The 20,252-nt window shown below is 60.0% G+C and overlaps 1 protein-coding gene and 1 long non-coding RNA gene across 9 annotated transcripts in view; both read right to left on the reverse strand.

Annotated features, from left to right (window-relative positions):
• TLE3 (TLE family member 3, transcriptional corepressor) overlaps window positions 1-4,817 on the reverse strand; it is a 31,670-nt gene extending 26,853 nt beyond the window's left edge. For 5 of the 8 annotated variants that reach the window (XM_056346450.1, XM_056346451.1, XM_056346448.1 and 2 more), the window contains exons 1-5: window positions 4,508-4,816; window positions 3,965-4,089; window positions 3,794-3,894; window positions 2,198-2,261; window positions 1,279-1,323 (exon numbers count right to left, since the gene is read on the reverse strand). In XM_056346450.1, the coding sequence (XP_056202425.1) occupies window positions 1,279-1,323; window positions 2,198-2,261; window positions 3,794-3,894; window positions 3,965-3,988 (234 nt within the window). In that variant the 5' untranslated portion in view covers window positions 3,989-4,089; window positions 4,508-4,816. Of the gene's footprint in view, window positions 1-1,278; window positions 1,324-2,197; window positions 2,262-3,793; window positions 3,895-3,964; window positions 4,090-4,507 lie in introns of all 8 variants that reach the window. The other 3 variants (XM_056346452.1, XM_056346447.1, XM_056346445.1) reach the window with 2 other exon arrangements.
• A 2,610-nt stretch (window positions 4,818-7,427) lies between these two features.
• LOC130153128 (uncharacterized) lies at window positions 7,428-9,067 on the reverse strand. Its single transcript, XR_008823228.1, has 3 exons — window positions 8,971-9,067; window positions 8,689-8,852; window positions 7,428-7,624 (listed from the first exon to the last, which is right to left on the reverse strand). It is a non-coding gene; the product is annotated as an uncharacterized LOC130153128 (long non-coding RNA).
• Between the last annotated feature and the right edge of the window lie 11,185 nt (window positions 9,068-20,252).

The following is a 20,252-nucleotide window of genomic DNA, read 5'->3' on the forward strand; positions in this document are numbered from 1 at the left end:
TGGACGCACGCAAAACAGGGACTGGGTCCTCGCAGAAGGCCACCACAGGCCTAAGCAAAAATTCTGAATTCAGGGGCATCTCTGGCTGCGCCGAGGCAAACCGCACCAGCGGCTCCCCTGAGCCGTCCAGCGGTCACACATGCCCTGCCTGCCCCCAGTCTGGGGGCTTGGGCTCCTGTGCAGCCCCCCCAGGGCTCCTCATGAGCAGCGCTGCCTTGCAAGGACGCTTGTGTGTCCAGGCAGAAGCAACGAAGAGAAAGAAGTCAGGATTATCTGCATGGAAGAAGATATTTTTAAAAAACTGAAGACTAAGCAGTAATTATTTTCGTTACCCTGTGACTACGTACCAGAAAGCTAAAGGGAAGCGTGTGCGCGAAGGAGAGCAGCTTCACAGGCACGCTGCCTTGAATTTCATCAGTCAGCTAACGACACTTTCCTACTTCGGAGGGTGATGCTGCTGTCAAGCAAAACCACTTTGGAGTTGAACGGGGCTGATTTGCGAATGGCAAAGTTGATGTCAACTTCTATCTGCCTTAAGTTCTTAATTAGAACTACTTCTAAAACCAGTAAGCAGAGCAGCAGCACAAATAATCAGGTCTAATCTCAATAATAACTTTATTCCTTTAAGTTTTACCATCATGTGCCCAGCCTTTAGGCTCTTTAACTATAATCTTATCAAGGTAGCACACCACATTCTGCTACGGCCTTCTCTATTTTTTCCTCCAGGCAAGTTACATATTAGACTGCGGGGTGGGGGTGGGGGGCCAAGTACCAAACATTGCTTCATTTTCCAGATGCAAAGACAAATCCGTGACATTGAGCAACACACCGTATCAGTATCCCTGAAGATAATTCCCTTTAAGTCTCACACTACAGCAGGGCGAGTATCAGGGGGTTACAACCTTAGAAACGGTCGTGTTGTACCAACCGCAAAACCAGAGGAAAACGCAGGAGATAACAGAATATTCCAAGTGCTGGGAATGTGCCATTCCAGGTACCTACCTCCCAGCGTGGAACACAAGGCTATTTTCACCCCATCTCATGAACACTATTTTCAAAACCCAAGTTTTTCCTGAATATAGGCAAAAACCTCACTGGCCTGCCATCACCCTGCAGTTCCCGATGTAACTGCTGGGCCATAGGATCTCACCTGGAGTCACATCCCCAGCTTCAGCACTTGCTCCCCATTTAGTGCAATCAGGGCCTATTTTATCTCAGGCTGAGAAAAGGGCAACAGGAGATCAATCAATCACAATTTCCCCCCTTTAAATTACTCACCTGTTTGTGCATTTCAATATTCAAACCATAGGACATTTCATAGTACTGGGGAATAAATAAAACAAAACAAAAAAAAAGAGCCAAGAAGAATTTGAATTAATTTAACATAAGGTATTTGCATAAGGTCATTACCAGAAAGCATCCCGGTCAAAACTGTGCTTAAAGCATTGGTAGCCAAGGAAATTATACGTTATAATAAGCAGATGTTTATAGGGTTCAAATGGCATGCATTTAACAAGAGGACACTCCTTTTTACTCCTGTTTTCTCCTCCTAAGCTATTTAGAAAAACAAAGAGGCGCAGAGCTGTGTGACAGGCGTCTGCAGAGCCCTGGCAGAACAGGTACTGCCCGTAGTCTGGCCAAAAACCCAGTTTCTCACTGAGCTGGGGGTGGGGTATGGATTTATCTACCCCCCCTCACCCTGACTCCAGCACTGCTGCTGGGAACCCAGGGAGCACCAACCCCTTCTCCCCGCCGAGAAAGGGGGTGGCTGGCTCCTGCCACCCCCACCAGCAACCCCCCCACATCCCTGCCATGCAAACTGTCCTCAAAAGACGCAATAAAAGAGCCCGGGTGGGAATCGTCGGGGGCTGCACCCCATCCCGCCGAGCACCCCGGGGCACCCCCCAGTACCCCCTGCCCAGGGGTCCGCAGGCACCGGCAGAAAAGGGGTTAACAGGAAACTTGTTATTGCTCTCCTGGGCTGCTTCGACCTGGCACAGCCACCAGCAGGGCATGCAGCCGGCCCCCTCCCTGCCTGAGCCCGGGGCAGGGCGGCAGGTCCCTTGGGTGCCCACTCCGGCGGGGTGGAGAGGTCCCGGTCCCTGTCCCCCTCCTGCTGCCCCTCTCCCAGCACACGGCTGGGCTCCCAGCTAATGACATTTACAGCCTGATCCGAAATCTGATTAAAGTCTCTTACCATAACGTAATGGCGCTGCATTTCTGTCTTCTCGTTTGCCAGCTTGTCATACTCCACTTTCAGGCTGGGGGGGGGGGGGGCAGAGCAAAGGTGTGAGACCCAGCAGGGCGCCAAGGCAGGGGCAGGCAGGGGCAGGGGCAGGCAGGGGCGCCAAGGCAGGGGCAGGCAGGGGCGCCAAGGCAAGGCAAGGCAGGGGCAGGGGCAGGCAGGGGCGCCAAGGCAAGGCAAGGCAGGGGCAGGGGCAGGCAGGGGCGCCAAGGCAAGGCAAGGCAGGGGCAGGGGCAGGCAGGGGCGCCAAGGCAAGGCAAGGCAGGGGCAGGGGCAGGCAGGGGCGCCAAGGCAAGGCAAGGCAGGGGCAGGGGCAGGCAGGGGCGCCAAGGCAAGGCAAGGCAGGGGCAGGGGCAGGCAGGGGCGCCAAGGCAAGGCAAGGCAGGGGCAGGGGCAGGCAGGGGCGCCAAGGCAAGGCAGGGGCAGGGGCAGGCAGGGGCGCCAAGGCAAGGCAGGGGCAGGGGCAGGCAGGGGCGCCAAGGCAAGGCAGGGGCAGGGGCAGGCAGGGGCGCCAAGGCAAGGCAGGGGCAGGGGCAGGCAGGGGCGCCAAGGCAAGGCAGGGGCAGGGGCAGGCAGGGGCGCCAAGGCAAGGCAGGGGCAGGGGCAGGCAGGGGCGCCAAGGCAAGGCAGGGGCAGGGGCAGGCAGGGGCGCCAAGGCAAGGCAGGGGCAGGGGCAGGCAGGGGCGCCAAGGCAAGGCAGGGGCAGGGGCAGGCAGGGGCGCCAAGGCAAGGCAGGGGCAGGGGCAGGCAGGGGCGCCAAGGCAAGGCAGGGGCAGGGGCAGGCAGGGGCGCCAAGGCAAGGCAGGGGCAGGGGCAGGCAGGGGCGCCAAGGCAAGGCAGGGGCAGGGGCAGGCAGGGGCGCCAAGGCAAGGCAGGGGCAGGGGCAGGCAGGGGCGCCAAGGCAAGGCAGGGGCAGGGGCAGGCAGGGGCGCCAAGGCAAGGCAGGGGCAGGGGCAGGCAGGGGCGCCAAGGCAAGGCAGGGGCAGGGGCAGGCAGGGGCGCCAAGGCAAGGCAGGGGCAGGGGCAGGCAGGGGCGGCAAGGCAAGGCAGGGGCAGGGGCAGGCAGGGGCGGCACGGCAAGGCAGGGGCAGGGGCAGGCAGGGGCGGCACGGCAAGGCAGGGGCAGGGGCAGGCAGGGGCGGCACGGCAAGGCAGGGGCAGGGGCAGGCAGGGGCGGCACGGCAAGGCAGGGGCAGGGGCAGGCAGGGGCGGCACGGCAAGGCAGGGGCAGGGGCAGGCAGGGGCGGCACGGCAAGGCAGGGGCAGGGGCAGGCAGGGGCGGCACGGCAAGGCAGGGGCAGGGGCAGGCAGGGGCGGCACGGCAAGGCAGGGGCAGGGGCAGGCAGGGGCGGCACGGCAAGGCAGGGGCAGGGGCAGGCAGGGGCGGCACGGCAAGGCAGGGGCAGGCAGGGGCGGCACGGCAAGGCAGGGGCAGGCAGGGGAGGCACGGCAAGGCAGGGGCAGGCAGGGGAGGCACGGCAAGGCAGGGGCAGGCAGGGGAGGGGAGCGGCACTGCCCGCAGCCGCGCCCCGGCCCCCCCGGGCTCACCTGTGGTACTGGGCTTGCAGGAACTGGAACTCGTCCTTGATCCGGTCGCAGGACTCGGCCACGGTGAATTTGAAGCCCGGCTGGCCCGGCTGGTGCGGAGCCTGCAGGGAGAGGCGCTCAGCACCGGGGCCGCGGAGCGGGGGGAGCGGGGCGAGGGGGAGCGGGACTCACCGGGTGCCGGCCCTGGGGGTACATGGCAGGGCTGGGGGGGGGTCACTGGAGCCAGCCGCGCCGTGCCTCGCTACGGCGATCGCGACGTGCGCTGCTGCCCGGAGCGCTCCCGGAGAGGCCGAGAACTGGAACAAAGAGACGAGAGGAAAAGTCCGTGCGGGGGGCGGAGGAGGGGGGATGGGGGGCGGGGGGGGTGGGGGAGCAGGCCTGACTGCGGGCCCCCCACCCCCCGCGCAAAGCCACCGCACCGCCGGGGCCGCGCTGCGCGCCCGCGGAGCCCAGCCCGGCCGAGCTGCCCGCAGCCGCCGGGGCCAGGTGCGGCCCCCCCCGCCCCGCGGCGCTCCGCTCCCTCGCCCCCCCGCCTGCCGGCGGCCGCTCTCAAAAAAAAAAAAAATAAAAAATGAAAAAACCACACGCAGAGACACACACACAAAAAATAATAAAAAAGCAACAACAAAACGCAACCAAAGGAGCCCCGGAGGAAGGAGGATCCCGCGGGATTCCTGCTGCGAGAAGAAGGGGGAAGCAAAGCCAGGAACTAACGCCGGAGCACGACGGCCATGGAGGAGAGGAGGAGGGGGGAGAAGGCCGTACACATCCGACTTCCCGGGCGCCGCGGGCATGCGAAGTGCGAGCGGTGCCTCCGCCGCGGTTCCCCCGCCCGGGGGCGGCCGTTCAGCTGCGTCCAGCCGGTATCGCCGTAACTCCACAAGCCATGCTGCTGCTGCTCCTGCTGCCCCGAGGTCCGGGGTGCTGGGGTCCCGCGGCCGGGGGGTGCCGGGGTGAGGGGTGCCGGAGCGCGGAGCGGAGCCCCGCACGGCGGAGCGCGGCAGCCCCGGAGCACGCGGTCCGCGCCGCCGCCGCCAGAGCGCTGGGGCGAAGCGGGGCGGGGGAACAAAACCCGGGCGGCCCCTCCGCCGCCGCCCAATAGCCGGCCGGAAAACCCACGTGGGGGACAGAAAAGCCCGCAGCTGACTGGGCGACTACAGCGGAGACGTCACAATGCCCAGACTTGTGTCTGAAACGATGAGAGACTGAGCGGCGGCGGCGGGCCACGCCCCCATCAGGCCACGCCCTTTCGGTAAACCACGCCTCCCAGCCAGACAGGCCACGCCCCGCTTCCCCACCGCCCCGGCCCGGTCCCGCTGCCCGTGGGGCCCCGCCACGGCCCGTGGGGTCCCGGTGGGGCCCAGGCGCTGCCCGTGGGGTCCCGGTGGCGCTCCCGGTGCGGCCCCGCCGCTGTATCACCGTAACGCCCGCCCCGCTGCGCGGCCGCCGCTTGGCCGTGCGGGGGCCGGGGGGGGGCTGGGCCCTGCCCGGTGCTACCGGGGCAGGGCGGGGGGGGGAACCGGGTGTAACGGGGGGCGCGGGTAACGCCGCCTCGGGGGCGCACAGGCCGGCCGGGCTGACCCCGGGGCGCTGAGCCCGGGGGGGCGAGCCCGGGGCGGGGGGTGAGGAGCCCCGGGGGGCTACGGAGGCCGGGGGTGTACGGAGGTCGGGGGGCGCCGAACCCCGGTGGGCAGGAGTGCGGCCCCCCGCGGCCCTCCGCATCCTCACGCGTGGGCCCGGCCGATGGCGACACAAAATGGCTCCTCACCCTCACGTCACACGGAGCCTCCCTACCCCACGTGGGGCCCCCTCAGCAAACCCCCCGCCCTTCAACCAATCAAACCCCACCGAGCGCTCGGCTCTTTCAACTCTATTGGCTGAAGGGAGCCGGGCAGCCGCGGAGGGGGGGGCGCTGTCAATCAAAGCCACGCGGGGCCGGAGCGCTGACAAACGCGGCTGCCGCGGAGCCCCCCGCCCGCAGCCCCCCCGGCATGGCGGCTTAATTAGCTCGGGATGGCTTTTCCTCCAGCTCAAACAATCTGTCACTGCCGCGCGGCGCGGGCAGCCGCGCATAAAGAAGTAAGCAGAGGCTAAATATCAATTTGATTTTGTGTATCAAAGGAATATTTTAGGTTTTTCTCCCCAGTAATGAAACGCGTCCATCTAAATAATAAAAGGCGGGCGGGGGGCAACACAAAAAATGAAAAATCAAAACACCCCCACACACACACCCCTCATAAAAAAAAAAAAAAAAAAAAGAAAAAAGGAAATAAAAAAATACCCCCCCCAGGCGGTGGTCGCGCTGCGCGGGGAACGCGCCCCCCCGCCCCCCCCGGCCCCCGGGCAGGGGGCTAGAGGAGCCCCCCCTGGGATGTGGGGGTGCCCCGGCCCCCCCCGGCCTGGCCCCGCCGCTAATTGGCTGCGCTCCGGCTGTTGACGTGCAAAAAGTGTCAGGCGTCGGCGCTGCCCATTGGCCGAGGCGGCCGGCCCCGCCCTGTCCCCACGTGGGGTGCGGGCGGGGAGGTGGGAGCGCGCAAAACCCGGCGCGGAATTAAAGACGCGGAGCCAAAGCCACTGCGCTCCCTGCTCCCCACCCCCCGCCGAGGTTTTAATTTCCCTTCCCTTTTGCTCCTTTTTGATTTCCCCCCGCAGAGGCAGTAGCTCCCTGCGAAGCGGGGGTGCATGTCGGGGTGCACAGGGGGGTGCTGAGCCCCCCCAGGACCGCAGCCCCGGGCAGGCTGTGCTAGGCAAGCAGGTGCAGGAAGAGCTCCCATGCAAGCCACCATGGGCGAGCGTGGGCCCGCAGCCCTTGCAGCCACGCCGGGGGTCTCCTGAGACCGCCTGTGCCTGGAGAAACAGCAAAAATTAATGGCAACTGGTAACCCTGGAAATATTAGCGGTGAAACCGGTGCTTATTTTTCCTGTAAAGTGCTCTCCCTGGCAGTTCACGCTGCCGAGTACATCCAAGGCAACATCTATTTAGTGGAAAAACGTGACCGATGCTCCCGGTGTCACACGCTCGCATCGGTCCCAGGAGGATGGCAAAGCAAAGGCAGCAGCACCTGAAAATCCTCCCCTCCGCGTGACCCTTGAGGACAGAACACGCTGCCCTTGCCCCCCAGCACAGCAGCAGGCTGCTGGAGCTGCCCACCATTTCCTCAAGCTGATGGAGGCTGGAGCGACCCGTGATAATTCTCCAATCGCTGTGTGTTGGCCTCCACGCTTGCTCTTGGGTTTGCAGATATTTGTTAATTTTTCACAGCTGAGGAAGGTTTATTGATCTTCCCGTGCTTCCCCCCCCCCCCGGCAGGTTCGTGCTGACCCTGCGGCTGCAGCAGCATGGGGCCAGGGTGGGTGCTGCTGGGTGCTGAGACCCTGCAAGCCCACGCTGAGCACTCGTGTTCCCTGCGGATCCTCACCCTGCGCCCGACTGAGCTGGAAAAATGCAAATAAATGGGGTGACTCCAATGGCAGGGCCGAGCCAGAGCCTCCACCCAAGGGGCCCTCTGGAGCCTGATTCCGTGGACACAGGGACACGGGGACAGGAGTGAAAAGCAGTGATTTTGCACTGAGAATTCATTTCGTTGCTGAAAATAGAACACATTAGATGAGCCGCTTCCCTCCCCCAGCGGTACTTATGGACAAATTCTGATTTTTATTTAATGGTTTCCCCGAAAAGGTTGTAATTTTCTTCACATTCCCATCTAGCTGTAGCTCCAGCGCTGTTGTGGTGAACTCAAACGACCAAGAATGCCTCTTGTTAATTGATATTCCTCACACTAGGACTGCACTGAAATAGCAGATGTTTTATTTTAGCTTATTAAAACTCACCTGTTTGAAAAAAGAAAAAAAAAAAAAGAACTATTAGGGTGAAATGAAACATTCTGGTTCATATTGATTTAAAATCTACTTAAATTGATATTTGCACATCCCAATTATAAACTGTGATCTTTTCCCATAAGTTATTTTTCTTTTTCTGAGATTTTGGGGGTTTTTTCTCTTAATGATCCTAGGAAAAGCCTCAGTGGGAGAAGCCCCCAGCTCCTCTCCCAGCCAGCCAGCCTGCGCTGCCACCAGGTGCCTTTGTCACCGCAGACGGGGGATGTCACATCCCTCCTCAGTGGGTTGACACGGGGCAGGAGGGAGGCAAGAGGGGGGTCTTCTCCCCAGCATGTTGCTGCCTGAGCTGGGACAGCCAGCCCCCCCCAGATGAGGATGAGGATGAGGGCTGCAGGGATGGTCAGCGAAGGCCAGTGGCCCCGTGCAGCCCCCGCGTGCATCGTTCGGGTGCCTTGCAAAGGGCAGCTGCCCACAGGGACATGGCAGTGGAGCACCCCAGGGTGAGCAGAGCACAGAAGGTGTTGGGGGTCCTGAGGGTGATGCGCTGGTCCCTCCCTTAGGTTGTCAGTGTCCCATGGGTGCTTTTGGCCAAGCTGTGCCCCATCCACTGTGCCAGGATGCCCAGGCACACTGTGGGCTTGCAGCCCTGGCACCTGCGAGCTCTCACAGCTGTGCGAAAGGGAACAGGAGATGTCCTCACCCACCCCGTCTGGGGAGAAACCTCAGGCTCCGCTTCTGGGCACGGGGTGTTGTGACACCGTCTCGTCCCCACCGCAATGCCACCCTTTGGGGAAACTGCCCGACCTGCCCTTCCCCTTCCCAAACAGCCCGTGTGGGTCAAGAGCCACGGCACCCCATCCTCTCGTCATCGATGCTGCAGCATCGGCCACCCCGGCTGGCCCCAGCCCAGCGGTGGGCGTACGCAGCCCCTCCATAGCCCTGCTCCCAAGGGCCGGGCCGTGCTGCAGCTGTAGGAAACAGGATGGAAAGAATCCTGCGGGATAAGGTTTGTTGCAACTGGCAGGGTCCCACACAGCCATAGTCATCCTGCTCACCTCCAGCCTCCCTGCAAGGCATCGGGTCCGCAATGCCAGTGATAGGAAACGCGATTTTCTCCCTCCACCACACTTTGTCTCCTCTTCACATGCTCTGTGTCTCGTGACCCCTGGAAGAGGCTGGCTCCAGCTTCAGCACGGCTTCATCCGTCCACCTGGATTTGCTGGTGAGAGAAGGTGGAAGGGGGGAAAATGGAGAAACCTCTGTGCATGCACACACGTGTGCGCACACACGCACGTGCAGGCACACGCACGCACACGTGCAGGCACACGCACACCCACCGGTCACTGGGTCACTTCTGCTCCCACCTCGTTCCCCAGCCACCGTGACCAGCTGAGCTCACCCCGCGTGCCAGCGGTGCTCCCCGTGCCCGGCAGCGTGACGGCAGCTGCCCCGAGAGGTGGCTTTATCGTTGACAAGCTGGTCCCGGCCCCAGTCAATAGTGTGTGTTTACATTTCAGGTGACACTATCTGCCCTCCGCACAGGGCAGGACCCTGCCTGCCAAATTTCCTTTAGCTTTCAAGTTTATCTAAACAAGGATTTCAGAGCTGGGAAGGCAGTGAAACGCATACTAATGACCGACCACGGAGAGCCGGGAGAGCTATCAGCAAGTTTATTTTGCTTTGTGGGGAAGCTTGGGTTTATCTGCTCTTGGCAGTAAGGTTTTATAGCCCCCCTGGCAAGAGAGGGTTCAATCCTGCAACCGCTTCTGGCCCCAGGATCCCTCGCAAGGGCTGGGGTCAGCAAAAGCCTCTCTCAGTTTTGGGTGTTCCCACTAGTGATGCTCTGAGCACCCGCAGCCAGTGCGAGTGAGTATCTACACAACAGACTGTGTGCTGGCCTCGAGCTTTTCCAGTTTTTCCTTTTTTCCCCTCCAGAGCAAAGATGGGGGCTCCAGGTAGGAAAAATGCACCCGCACAAAGCTGCGGGAGGGCGGAGAGGTGGGGGGCCCTCCCGTGGGAAGGGGCCTGAGCCCCTGATAGGGCTCAGAGCCTGGACCCCAGCCTGCGGATGCAGCGCTCCTCCTCGAATGCCTCGGAAGGTTTAAGCAGAACTTTTCTCTCTGCTCCACAGCAGCTATAGGAAACTGAAAGCAGCGTGCCGGGGTCCTCTGGGCCAGCGGCAGGAGCGGTGGGCATCGCAGTTGCCCCCCACAGCCATACACGCGCATCCGCATCCAGCACCGCCAAGAAGCTGCCGGGCTGTTTCCGAGCCCCCGCAGCCTGGCGCGCAGGCGGAGATAGGGAAGAGCGTCGGTTCCTGGTGTTGCCACAACAGGCCCCGATTACCCCGTAACTCCCATTGACATCACCCTCATCTGCAGGATTTGCTTGAGCAATCCCCGCGCCGGCCCAGCCCAGCGCCTCTGGGCTGCAGTGGCCCAGCCAGGGGCTGCCTGGGCAGGGGGGCCTGGGAGGCAGCAAACCCGCTGGGGACTGGCTGCAAACCCCTCCGAGCACCGAACCAGGGCCCCAGCCTCCAGAGCAAATGTTATCTCCCCCATCCTCCTGTGGCTGGGTTGGGAGGTGCAAGGAGGTGGGTGAGGGGGGTACAGATGGGGACAGACAGTGCCAGAGAGAGGAAGGGAGAGCCCCAGGACCTCCCGGTGGCACTGCAGCTTGGAAGAGCTGCCATCCCGCCTGCCAGAAAAGCCTCAGCCCATCCACTCATTTGCAAAGTTTTGGCCAAGAAGTTGTGTCCAACAGGAGGAGCTGGTGGAGGGATGGGACCCCGCACCCGCTAACGGGGCTTGGCTGCAGCTCAGCTCCAAACCCAGCAGCTCCGGCACTGCCGGCTCTGTCAAACAACTCACTGGTGTCCAAATCCAGATGGGGAAAACAGGGCATCGGAGAGCTCTTTGCAGGCAGGGAAGTGGTGTTCCCTGCCCCAGCCTGCCTCCCTGACCCCTGCCTGCATCCCTGCATCTCTGCATCCAGTCCCAGTGCTGCCCCAGTCTCCCAGCTCGCAGGGACCCCCTGGACCACAGGTGGGCTTCAGCAGAGCCCAAAGAAGTGCTGGCCTTGTGCATTCAACCAGCACTGGTCACGCTGGGGCCCCGGCACTGCATCTGCTCCCAGGATAGCAACACCATGTGCTTATGTGTATTTAACGCCAGGTGCGACCCAGAGGGAGGTGGCAGAGGAGAGCCTGGCCGCTCTCCGCGGGGAGAGCAGGTTCAGCTGGGCCTGCTGAGCCTCCCTGGGAACCAGAGCCAGGGCCAGCCCCACGCCAGACTCTCGCCCCCATGGCCGGAGCCAGGTTGCTCACGGATGCTCACGAATACTCACGGATGCTCGCGGGTGCTCGTGGGTGCTCGCCACCCCCGGAGCCTGCGCCGCCGGCACTCTGCTCCCCATGCTCACCTGCCCTCCCTTCCCGGGGCGAGCAGCTCAGCCCAGGCTTTTGCTGTATACTGTCTAATTATAGATATTATATTGCAAATGGCTTTTGGGCCTGCTAATGGTATTACTGGTGTTATTCTTCTACTTGTTAATTATAACCAATTTGTTTGGGATGCCTTCCCAGTTTTCGTCTGTAATTGCTCTCCCCGTTCCCTGATGACTGTGACTCAGCAGAAACTCTGCAGTTTCGCTCAGGGATGATATTACTCTTTGTCTCTCCTGCCAAGCGTGGCTGCAGACGGCTGCCTGTGCAGCACGGCTACCGCTCCGGCCCCACCGGTGGCCACACTCCAGCCCGACCGAGCAGCTCGGGGACCGGGAGGGATGTGGGATGGCGGTAGCATGGGGCTGGCATCTGTGCCAGGTTGGAAGCGGGCACAGTGGCAGCCTGGCTGTGCAGCTCCCTGTCCCCAGATGTGGCATCACCTGCCAGAGCTGTTGGGTTCAGGCCTGGGGATGCTCATAAGCAACTTGCTGAATCAGGGCTGCGGCCCATAAACCATTATAGGATTCCGCCTGTGAAAGCTCTGTACGACTAAAGGCTTAGCCAAGGAAAGAGGAAAATATTAAACGGATTGTTTTCTTTTTATTATTGCTAAATGCTAAAGAAGTTTGCTCTTCTCCTCTCCCCAGCATTAACTGCAGATAAGTTATTTGGAAAGCAAGTATTTCACCAGAACAGCCGTTCAAGTAGTCTAATACACACATTAGAGTCTATTTGCACTTAAAAGGAGTGGGAGGTATTAAATCAGCCTCTGGCCAGATAGTCATTGTATAAACAAGAGCTGTTAACTCCTACTTGATAGCAGTGATAGCAAGGGAAAGGAAAACAGCCCTGCAGTGTCCTGACCAACCTGACACAACACGTTTTAGGTCTGGGGGGGGAAAAAAACCAACAAAAAAACACCAAACCCCCGGGAGTTCATGACTGGGGGGCTGCAGGAGGGTGGCTGCCCGCGCCGGGCTGGGCTCTGCAGGCAAGGATGCTCCTGCCCATCTAGCACTACCTTGCCCGCAGGCCCTTGCACTGGCAGCAGCTGGCACAGCTGGCACAGCTGGGGCTGCAGCGGCATCACACCGGCACCAACCAGACAAGCAGCGTGGTGGCACCTTTGCCTGACCCCGGACCTGCTAAGGCCACCAGCAGCGAGGGGTGGCGGGGTGATCTGCAGCCCCAGCGCTCACCGATGGTGGGTCTCCATCCTCCTGGGTCCTGAGCAGCCCGAGCCCCCCCTCCAGCGTGCACGGGGCCAGGGGGACGGAGGGCTGCACAGAGCCACTCGCTCCCGAGCAAAGCTGGGTATTAATGAAATTTATGAGTCAGAGCGAGCAAAAGAAACTGTTTTCAGCTGACTTCACTCACCACTTCCTCTGCTCGCGTTCGCCTCCCCCAGCAGCCCACTTATCTTCCCCCTGGAGCGGTGCCCACCCTCCCTGCCCGATACGCCTCTATCGCTAACAGGCCCGAGCATTCAGCACCAGGATTGCTTCTGAGTTTGCTCACTCACTCACTCAAGCACTCTCAAGTTGTTCTCTGTGGCTAATCAAATGTCAAAACAAGCTACCCCTGTGATTTTGAGAGCTTTTAAACAGGAAGACATTTACCACTGATACATGAGAGCCGTGCACATTTGTCTGGGGCTCAGCCTGGGACAGGTTTCAGCCATAGCTCGGGACTGGTTTCAGTCGCAGCCAGTATCTGCTGGGCAGGAGCTATTTTGTGGTCTCTCTCTGGAGGAATAACGACTGCAGGAACCCCTGGCAGCAGTCCCACTGCTCGCCCAAAGCCAGCATCGCTGTCTCCCACGGGGACAGGGTTCTTTCCCTCTGGCCAGTGGGCAGGAGGTGGCTGCCAGCACGGGTGGGCAGCACCCCTCCGTCCCCGCGCGCCCCACTCCTTGGCTCGTTAAACCATAGTTTATAGCCTGATTCTAAATCATGTGCCTCAGGACTGAAGCAGTGAGCTTTCAGTGGAGAAGCGGTAATTTCTGAGCCGTCCAGAAGCCCCCAGAAAAGGCCCTGGGGGCCTTTCAGTTCCTGCAGCAAGGTGCAGCACCCACAGAGCCCCTGACCCACCACAGGCCAGCGCGAGCCCACGGCTGCAGAAGAACAGGACCCTGCATGAAGGACAGGTTTGATTTCAGAGTCGCCTGGGCAGTCTCCCTGCAGCTCTGAAATGGAAACTGTCCTTCAGGGAGGTACCTGCTCTGCTGCAGCCAAGGCTGGTCAAGACCCACGGTGGGACTCTGCCAAGGGCCCCACACAGCCTGGGTACCCCCGTCTCCAACCCTGGAGCATCACCCTGCTCAGGGGAAGGGCTCAGAGCCCCTGGCCCCAGCGGGGGGCTGTCAGCAGGGCCCCCCCATCCTCAGCATGCCCCTGCTCCGTGGGAGAGCCTGTCTCCCAGTACCACCCACACGGGATGAAAGGCGCAGCGTGGGGTTTGGGATGCCCCGACACGCTGGCGGGGCTCCAGCATTGTGCAGCCGGGCTGCCTTGTGCTCTCCAGCCCCGGGAAGGAGCCGGCTGGGAGCTGGAGGTTCAACAAAGGGCTTGTTTTACCCTGGCAAGGCAACAGCGCTGGGCTTTCAGTGAAGTGGCCAACAATTACGTGCTGCCTGTGAGGATGTCTGAGGCGTTTCACCGAAGCGAGAAGAAGATGGAAGATGGAGCAGATGAAGAGGTCGCTCATCATCCCCAATGAAACACAGCATTCGTCTGCAGAAGGTTTGCCCCAAAAGCTGCCTGGGCGCTGCAGGGCTGAGGGATGCTCCCTTCCCCGGGAGCCCACCGGCTCTGCTGTGGGCAGCTGGTGATTTCCCTCTGGTGGGATTAGCCCTCCCTTAGAGGCTGCCTGAGGAGACAGGGCAGCACACCGCACTGCCCAGGCCTCCGCTCCCCCAGCCAGCGAGGGCACCCAGCTCCAAGCGGCTCCGGCTGCCACAGCACTTGCACCCAGCCTTCAAATCCACCACTTATCCCAACTGAAGGCTGAGCAGAAGCTGCTCACAGGAGCTGCCAGGTTTGCACGACGCTCGCCCTGTGTTTTCCGCTTTCCTCCCAGCACATCTCCAGCATCTTTTAAAAAAAAAAAAATTAAAAAAAATACCCACAGCTTCCTGAAGGCTCCACAACAGAGAGAGATGCTTCTGTTGCTCAATCTGTTGCTGGTCTGGAAACGAAGCATCTCGCTCCTCAGAAACATTTAATCAAACACGAAGAGCGTACGCACGCACATCAATCCGAGCAGTGAGCCCTGGTGCTGCCATCAGCCAGAAGCACAGCGATGCACGCAGGGTCGGCCACGCCGCTCGCTGCCACGTGGCCAGGGAGAACGAAGCCTCCCAGGGTCCATGAGGGAAGAGGTGGGTCCTGGGGATGGGGACATGGTGCTGGGGCTACAGCACCAGAGGACGGAGGGGACCAAGCCCTGTGCTCGCAGCCAAGCCCAGCTGAAGCATCAGCCTTGCCACCTCCCACCTCCAATAACTCCCAAGCTTTAGGTTTGCTGCTTTTCTAGGGGTCTTGCCTAAACCTCCACCACCAAGCACCAGCTGGGGGGGCCGGGGCTGCAGCCGTGCCACCCTGTGGGGCCCATCCCTGTGCCGGCTGTGGAGTTAGAAGGGGGCGATGCCCGCTGCCATCATAGGAAGGGCATTGGGAGCAGACAGGCACAGACTTTGTCCCAACCCGAGACAAGGAGAATGCTGTGGGTTTGTTTTTAGACAAATGAATGGATTTTACTGTTTGACCAACACTCATGAGAATGCCAGTCAGTGCGAATTTGGCAGGAGGTCTGACACTTGTCAGCTTTGGTTTATAACAGGAGAAAAGCAGCCAGCTCTCCGGAGGAGAATGACGTGCGCGCGTTGCTGTGCGGATTTGTTCTCGGAAGAATGTGTGGCAACAGAAGATCAAGCAAATACTTGGGACCGCTACATCACGGAGGACTTTGTCAGCTAGCCGGAAAGTTTTAGAAGGGCTTCACACTCTTCAGAGACAGCCAGGCCACTGCCTGGAGCCGGGGCAAAAATACAACAGTGTGGGGTTTGTGAACAACAGAAGCATTGCTGTGGCATCCCTAACGAGCGTGGCCTCGCCAGCACGCCCTCGGCACGGCGCTTGGGGAGCAGTGTCAGGCAGCAGCCGTGCCAGCCCCACACAGGCGAGCTGCCCATCGACACAGGAGTGGGAGCTGGTGGCGTTTTCCTTGGGAAGGCTTCGCCACGGGCACCATCCCGCCCGCCCGCACGCTGCCGGACCCATGGGAGGGGGCAGGTGCTGGGCATGGTGCTCAGCGTGGGGCACAGCCCTGCCCGGCTCACCCCACTGCGCAGGCAGCCTGGGCATGCTGCAATTCCCAGGGGAAAAGCTATGGGAGTGACTGCTGGGGTGCAGCCCTGCACCCACACCAGCCTGCACCTGCACCCCAAAAATACCTCGGCCTCGGTGCATGAGTCGGGGTGGGCCAGACCCCCTTTCCCCCCTCCCTTGGCCAGCCTGGCTCTAGGCTGGGCTCAGACGGGATTTCCAGCCTGGCTAGCATCGGTCCGGCCTTTCAAGCCAGCCGGCCAGCAGCCGGGGCAGGATGCCCTCCTGCAGCCAGGGACAGCATCTCTTTTTATTTAAAGCCCTCGTCTCGGCCACATTTTCCATGCAAAAGCCAAAAGCTGGTGCAAAAAGACACATTTGCAATTTACTCTGTGTTGTTTTTTATAGGCTCTCCAGCCTGCAAAAGGGAATGAGGGTTTCTCTGCCTCAAACAGCTCAACAGAACAGCTTATTCTGCAACATCTATTCCAGGCAGTCTCTTCGTGTTGACAAAGCCTTCAGACAGGGAAGGTCAAATGTCTGTTGGATCATTCCCTGTTCCTTAGCTGTCTCGCTTGCCCAGGGACGCGGGGACACTCAGGGGTCTCCAGCATGAGAGACAGGCAGTCCCTCTGGCACCCACCGCACCCCCGTATCGGAGGAACCCGGGAGCTGCCGTGTCCAGGGCCCCCGAGGTGATGCTGCACCAGGAACTGAGAGCCCAGCCTGTAAAACGGCCCTGACCAAACAGACCAGACCAACTCCGAATGAATCATTCCAGGCACTGGAGTAAATCATCCACCTCTCTAAAAAGGGCAGCAATTGCCTTTCCCTGGGTTGCTTTGGAGCAGGTCTTTAGGAGACAGGACTTTCTAGGGAGCATTAGCGAGCACTATGACTTGCTGCGGTGGGAAGGGTGTGTTGCATGCACGGCCGCAGGGCAGGTGCTTGCTTTTCTCCCGGCAAGAGATTTTCTCCGAGGCACAGCAAAGCTCTGACTTCGACCTGTGGTAATGCAGCTCCTTCTGCTTCGTGCTGACAGCTCAGACTGATGCTGCAGCCTGGCTTTGCTGTGGTCTAGGTGGCCCTTGAGTACGGGTTTGGTAGGCTCCACCTAGCACCTAATGAGTGTTTGCCTGCTGCGCTGTGCAATTTGGCACGATGGGCAGCCTTTGCTCAGGAGCTGCCCCAGTCTGGGAAAGATAAGGGTGTTGCAGGCCAGCTCCGAGGCAGGATGACAGGGCTGTTTGCAGGCAGCTCCTCTGATCTGCCCAGCTCTGCTATTACTCCCTGAGCAACCATTAATAACCCGGGTCATTACGGGGTGCTTTTCCATTCAGAGGCTTAACAGCTCTCCAAAGTCAAACGAGCGAGGCGGGAGGTTATGTGCTTCACCCCAGTTGTGCAACGAGACCTCGGCTGAGCCAGGAACCAAACCCACACCTAATGGCCGGGCCCGGCACTCACGCTCAGCCCCTGGCCCGCGACCAGGCTGGGACTCCTCTGCGAGGCCACGGTGGCACGGTGCTTGCAGGCTGGGGCATGCTCATCTCCGAGGTGGCAGGGTGTTTCCCTGCCCAGGGACTACGTCCTCAGAGGCCTGGCTCTCCTTTGGACATCTTTGATCTGGGCACTGCGGTCTGCATGCCTTCATGCAAAGATGCACAGGGAGGGAGGAGGATCAGGCTCTGTTTGCCTGGTCCTGATCCAAACGCCCGGCTCACCCAGCTCCAGAGACTTGTTTGACCTTCAGTACTGCAGCATCCCCAGATGGCTGCTCAGGCTCCAATGGGAGCGGTGGTCCCCAGTTCCTCATCCCTCTCTCCCTGCCCCCTTCCCCATCACAACCTCGTCCACCTGCATCCCCCATCACGTTGTTGTGGACCCTCAGGACAAAGCCTGTAAGCTGTTGCTCTTCTTTGTCCCGCTCTCGGATGCAGGCTTCAGTCCTCCCTTGCTGGGGTAGCTGCGAGGCAGATGAGGTCCAGGACGTTCCCACAATGTCTGCATTACAAATAAGCCTCCGAGGAGAAGGGATCGCTGTGATGAGGAACATCAGCCTGGCATCTACGAGCTGGCTGTTGAGTAGGAGGGAAACATGATTCTTGGGTACCAAGCAAACTTCTCCCGGATTTGTCTGCACAAGCCCACCGACTGCGTGGGATGTAGGAAGAAGGGGGGGTCTCATGGGCAATGGGGGGGTTTCATGATTTCCTGAGCATGAGGCAAGACCCCTGCGCCACACAAGGCTGCAGACCCGTGTCCCACAGCCCTGGCTGGGGCCAGGGTAGCCCAGCAGCCCAGGGAGGCTGGCGGTAGCTTGTCCTCCAGTAAGGGATGCGTTCTCATCCCCCTGCTCCTAACTGGTGTCAGAGGTGGCTGTGTTGGTCACAGCAACCTCCTGCTCTGAGGGATCATCGGTCCTTAAAATAGCTCTATATCATTAGTTACATCTAATTGAAGGTGTTTTGAATGCAACCTCCACAACACACAAACCAAATGGGAAATGACATACCATCAAATTAATGCCCCCAAACCATGATAAATGACTGGTTAGATGATTAATGTTTCTATTTCTTGGTTTAAGAGAGAACAATGCTGCCTGCCCCAGCATTTATCTGTGTTGCTTGCAGAAGGTCACCAGCATCCTCAAAATAAATAGGACTATCGCCCTGCTGTCACTGCCTCAGATGCACCGTGGCTTTCTCGTCTCTACACACGCTGTGGTCTGTGGTGGGGATGGAGCAGGGCAAACTCTGGCCATCGCCACACCAGGCGAGTGGGGATCCCGGTGGCTGTCCCAGCCAGAGCCAGTGAGCAGTGACGATCCTTCTCAAGGCCCCTCTCGGCTCCATCATTATGGCCATCCCAGGCTGCCTTGGAAAATCGTTCTCTGATGATGCATCTGAGGAAGCCAGTCATCAGAGCAATGGTTTATTGGATTGGGGTTTTGACATCTGAAAGGACTCGTTGCTACGCTGGCTATTTTATTAAATCATTAAAAGACATTTCTTTAATAGTTCCAGAAATATCAACTTTTCATGTGGCTGGGGCGGCTTGCTGCTCTGCACCTGGAAACGGCGCAAATTCTCTTTCAGGTTCAAAGCAGTCTGGCTTCTGATACACCGCGTGTAATTAGAGATAATTGAAGCGAGCACGTTCAAAGGAGCCCAAGGACCGGCGGAGCAGAGGAGCTGGCTGCGCTGTCACACAGCACCGTCTGCACCGCACGGTCCGACCCGCCGCGCCGGGGCTGTGCCGAGCCCTCGACACCGGCACCAGCTGAACCCAAATGCGCAGGGCTGATGCTGCAGGTCTCGGCAACGCCGCGGTAGTTCATGGTGAAACCCCACAGAGGGACAGCAAGCTGGGGCGAGGACGGCTGCACCACAGCCCGGAGATACCGCAGCTTGTCCTGACAAGATGTTGTTTGTGTGAGGAGATTAAAGTCTCCTGTTCAGTAGCAGGAAAATGCAAATACTGTTTAAACAAGCTGTTAATTGTTAAACCACATTATTTAGGGGTAATAATCACTGGAACACCTTGTACTGCTAAAATGAGGCCAAGAGCTCTCTGGTCATGGGCTCCACAAGTGGAGGATGCGTCTTTGTTTACTGGCTGTGTCTGATGAAAATGAGCAGGCAGTGAAGTGGGAATGGGGAAAAAAAGGAAGCTGGGAAAGTGTGAAAGGAGAGGGTTCAGGTGGCCATGGCTCAGGTCCCACGGGGATCCCACGGAAAGGGAGATCCCCGGACGGAGAGGGAGGTGGTGGGAATGGAGAGGGTAATCCTGCAGATGAGAAGGCTGATCCCACTGGCTTGGCCACATGCTGAGAGTTGTCCTGGCTGATGGCATTGATACTATTGCAGGTGCAAGCACCTCTTCATGAGGCCAGGGGTGTTCTCAGCTGGTTGTCACCAGGGGAGCAAACGCCCTGCTCCCGCTTTGCACTAAGACCCCTCCTGTCCTGCCACACCTTGCGTATGTTTGCCACAGAGCCAGACCCGCAGGCTGGTGTTGCTGGGAGGGTTTGTCGGCAGGACGGGTGCTGTTGGGACCCCGGGTGAGCTGGTCTCCTTCAGAGCCCTGGTGATGGTGTCAAGGCTGCCATGACCTTTGGCAGTTCGAAGCCCTGGGATATCCCAGTGTGAAGGCTGGGGAGCAAAGCCAGCTCATGTAGGCACAAGGAGGGGAGAGGTTTGAAGTCCCAGCAGAGCAGCTTGCAACTCCTTCCAGCAGGTCCATGGGTTCACCTGCAAATGGAGGCTTTGGGCATCCCTGTGCAGACGCTTCCACTCCCACCTCATCCTGACGGGACATCACTGAGGGTCTCTGGCCAAGAGCCCACTGGAGCCAGGCAACCCAGCAATGCCACAGGGGACTGTCCCCAGGGACCGGCGCCCAGTGCCCGCCCTCCTTCCTGCAGACGGAGAGCAAGGTGCCTCTGGCCATTTGGCTGCTGGTGCTCCAGGACAGGGCTTCAAGATCCACCAGGGCAGAGCTGAGCTGTGCCGGGCCCATATCTCCCCATCTCCCTGCCGAGAGGAGGTTTTGTCAGGAGCTGCTCTTTCTCCATCCCTCCTGCCTGGGGGCTGAGCTGCAGAAGGTGTTTCCTACCCAGCTGCAGCAGGAGGGAAGGGGAGGGAGCAGTTGCCCAACCCAGCCAAAAAGGGACCCCCAGCTCCTTTGCGCTGGGGCAGAAACAGTGCAAAACACCCCCAAAGGGCAGCTGCCACCCTTGCACCCCACATCGGGGTGTGCCACGTTCCGGCACCGCAGCACCCGTCAGCACCTGGAGGTCCCTGCTTGGGGAACCCATTCCAGCGTGCCGGGACGTTTTTTCCCCTGG

The sequence above is a fragment of the Falco biarmicus genome, chromosome 7 (genome assembly GCF_023638135.1).
Source record: "Falco biarmicus isolate bFalBia1 chromosome 7, bFalBia1.pri, whole genome shotgun sequence".
NCBI classification, from domain to species: Eukaryota; Metazoa; Chordata; class Aves; order Falconiformes; family Falconidae; genus Falco; species Falco biarmicus.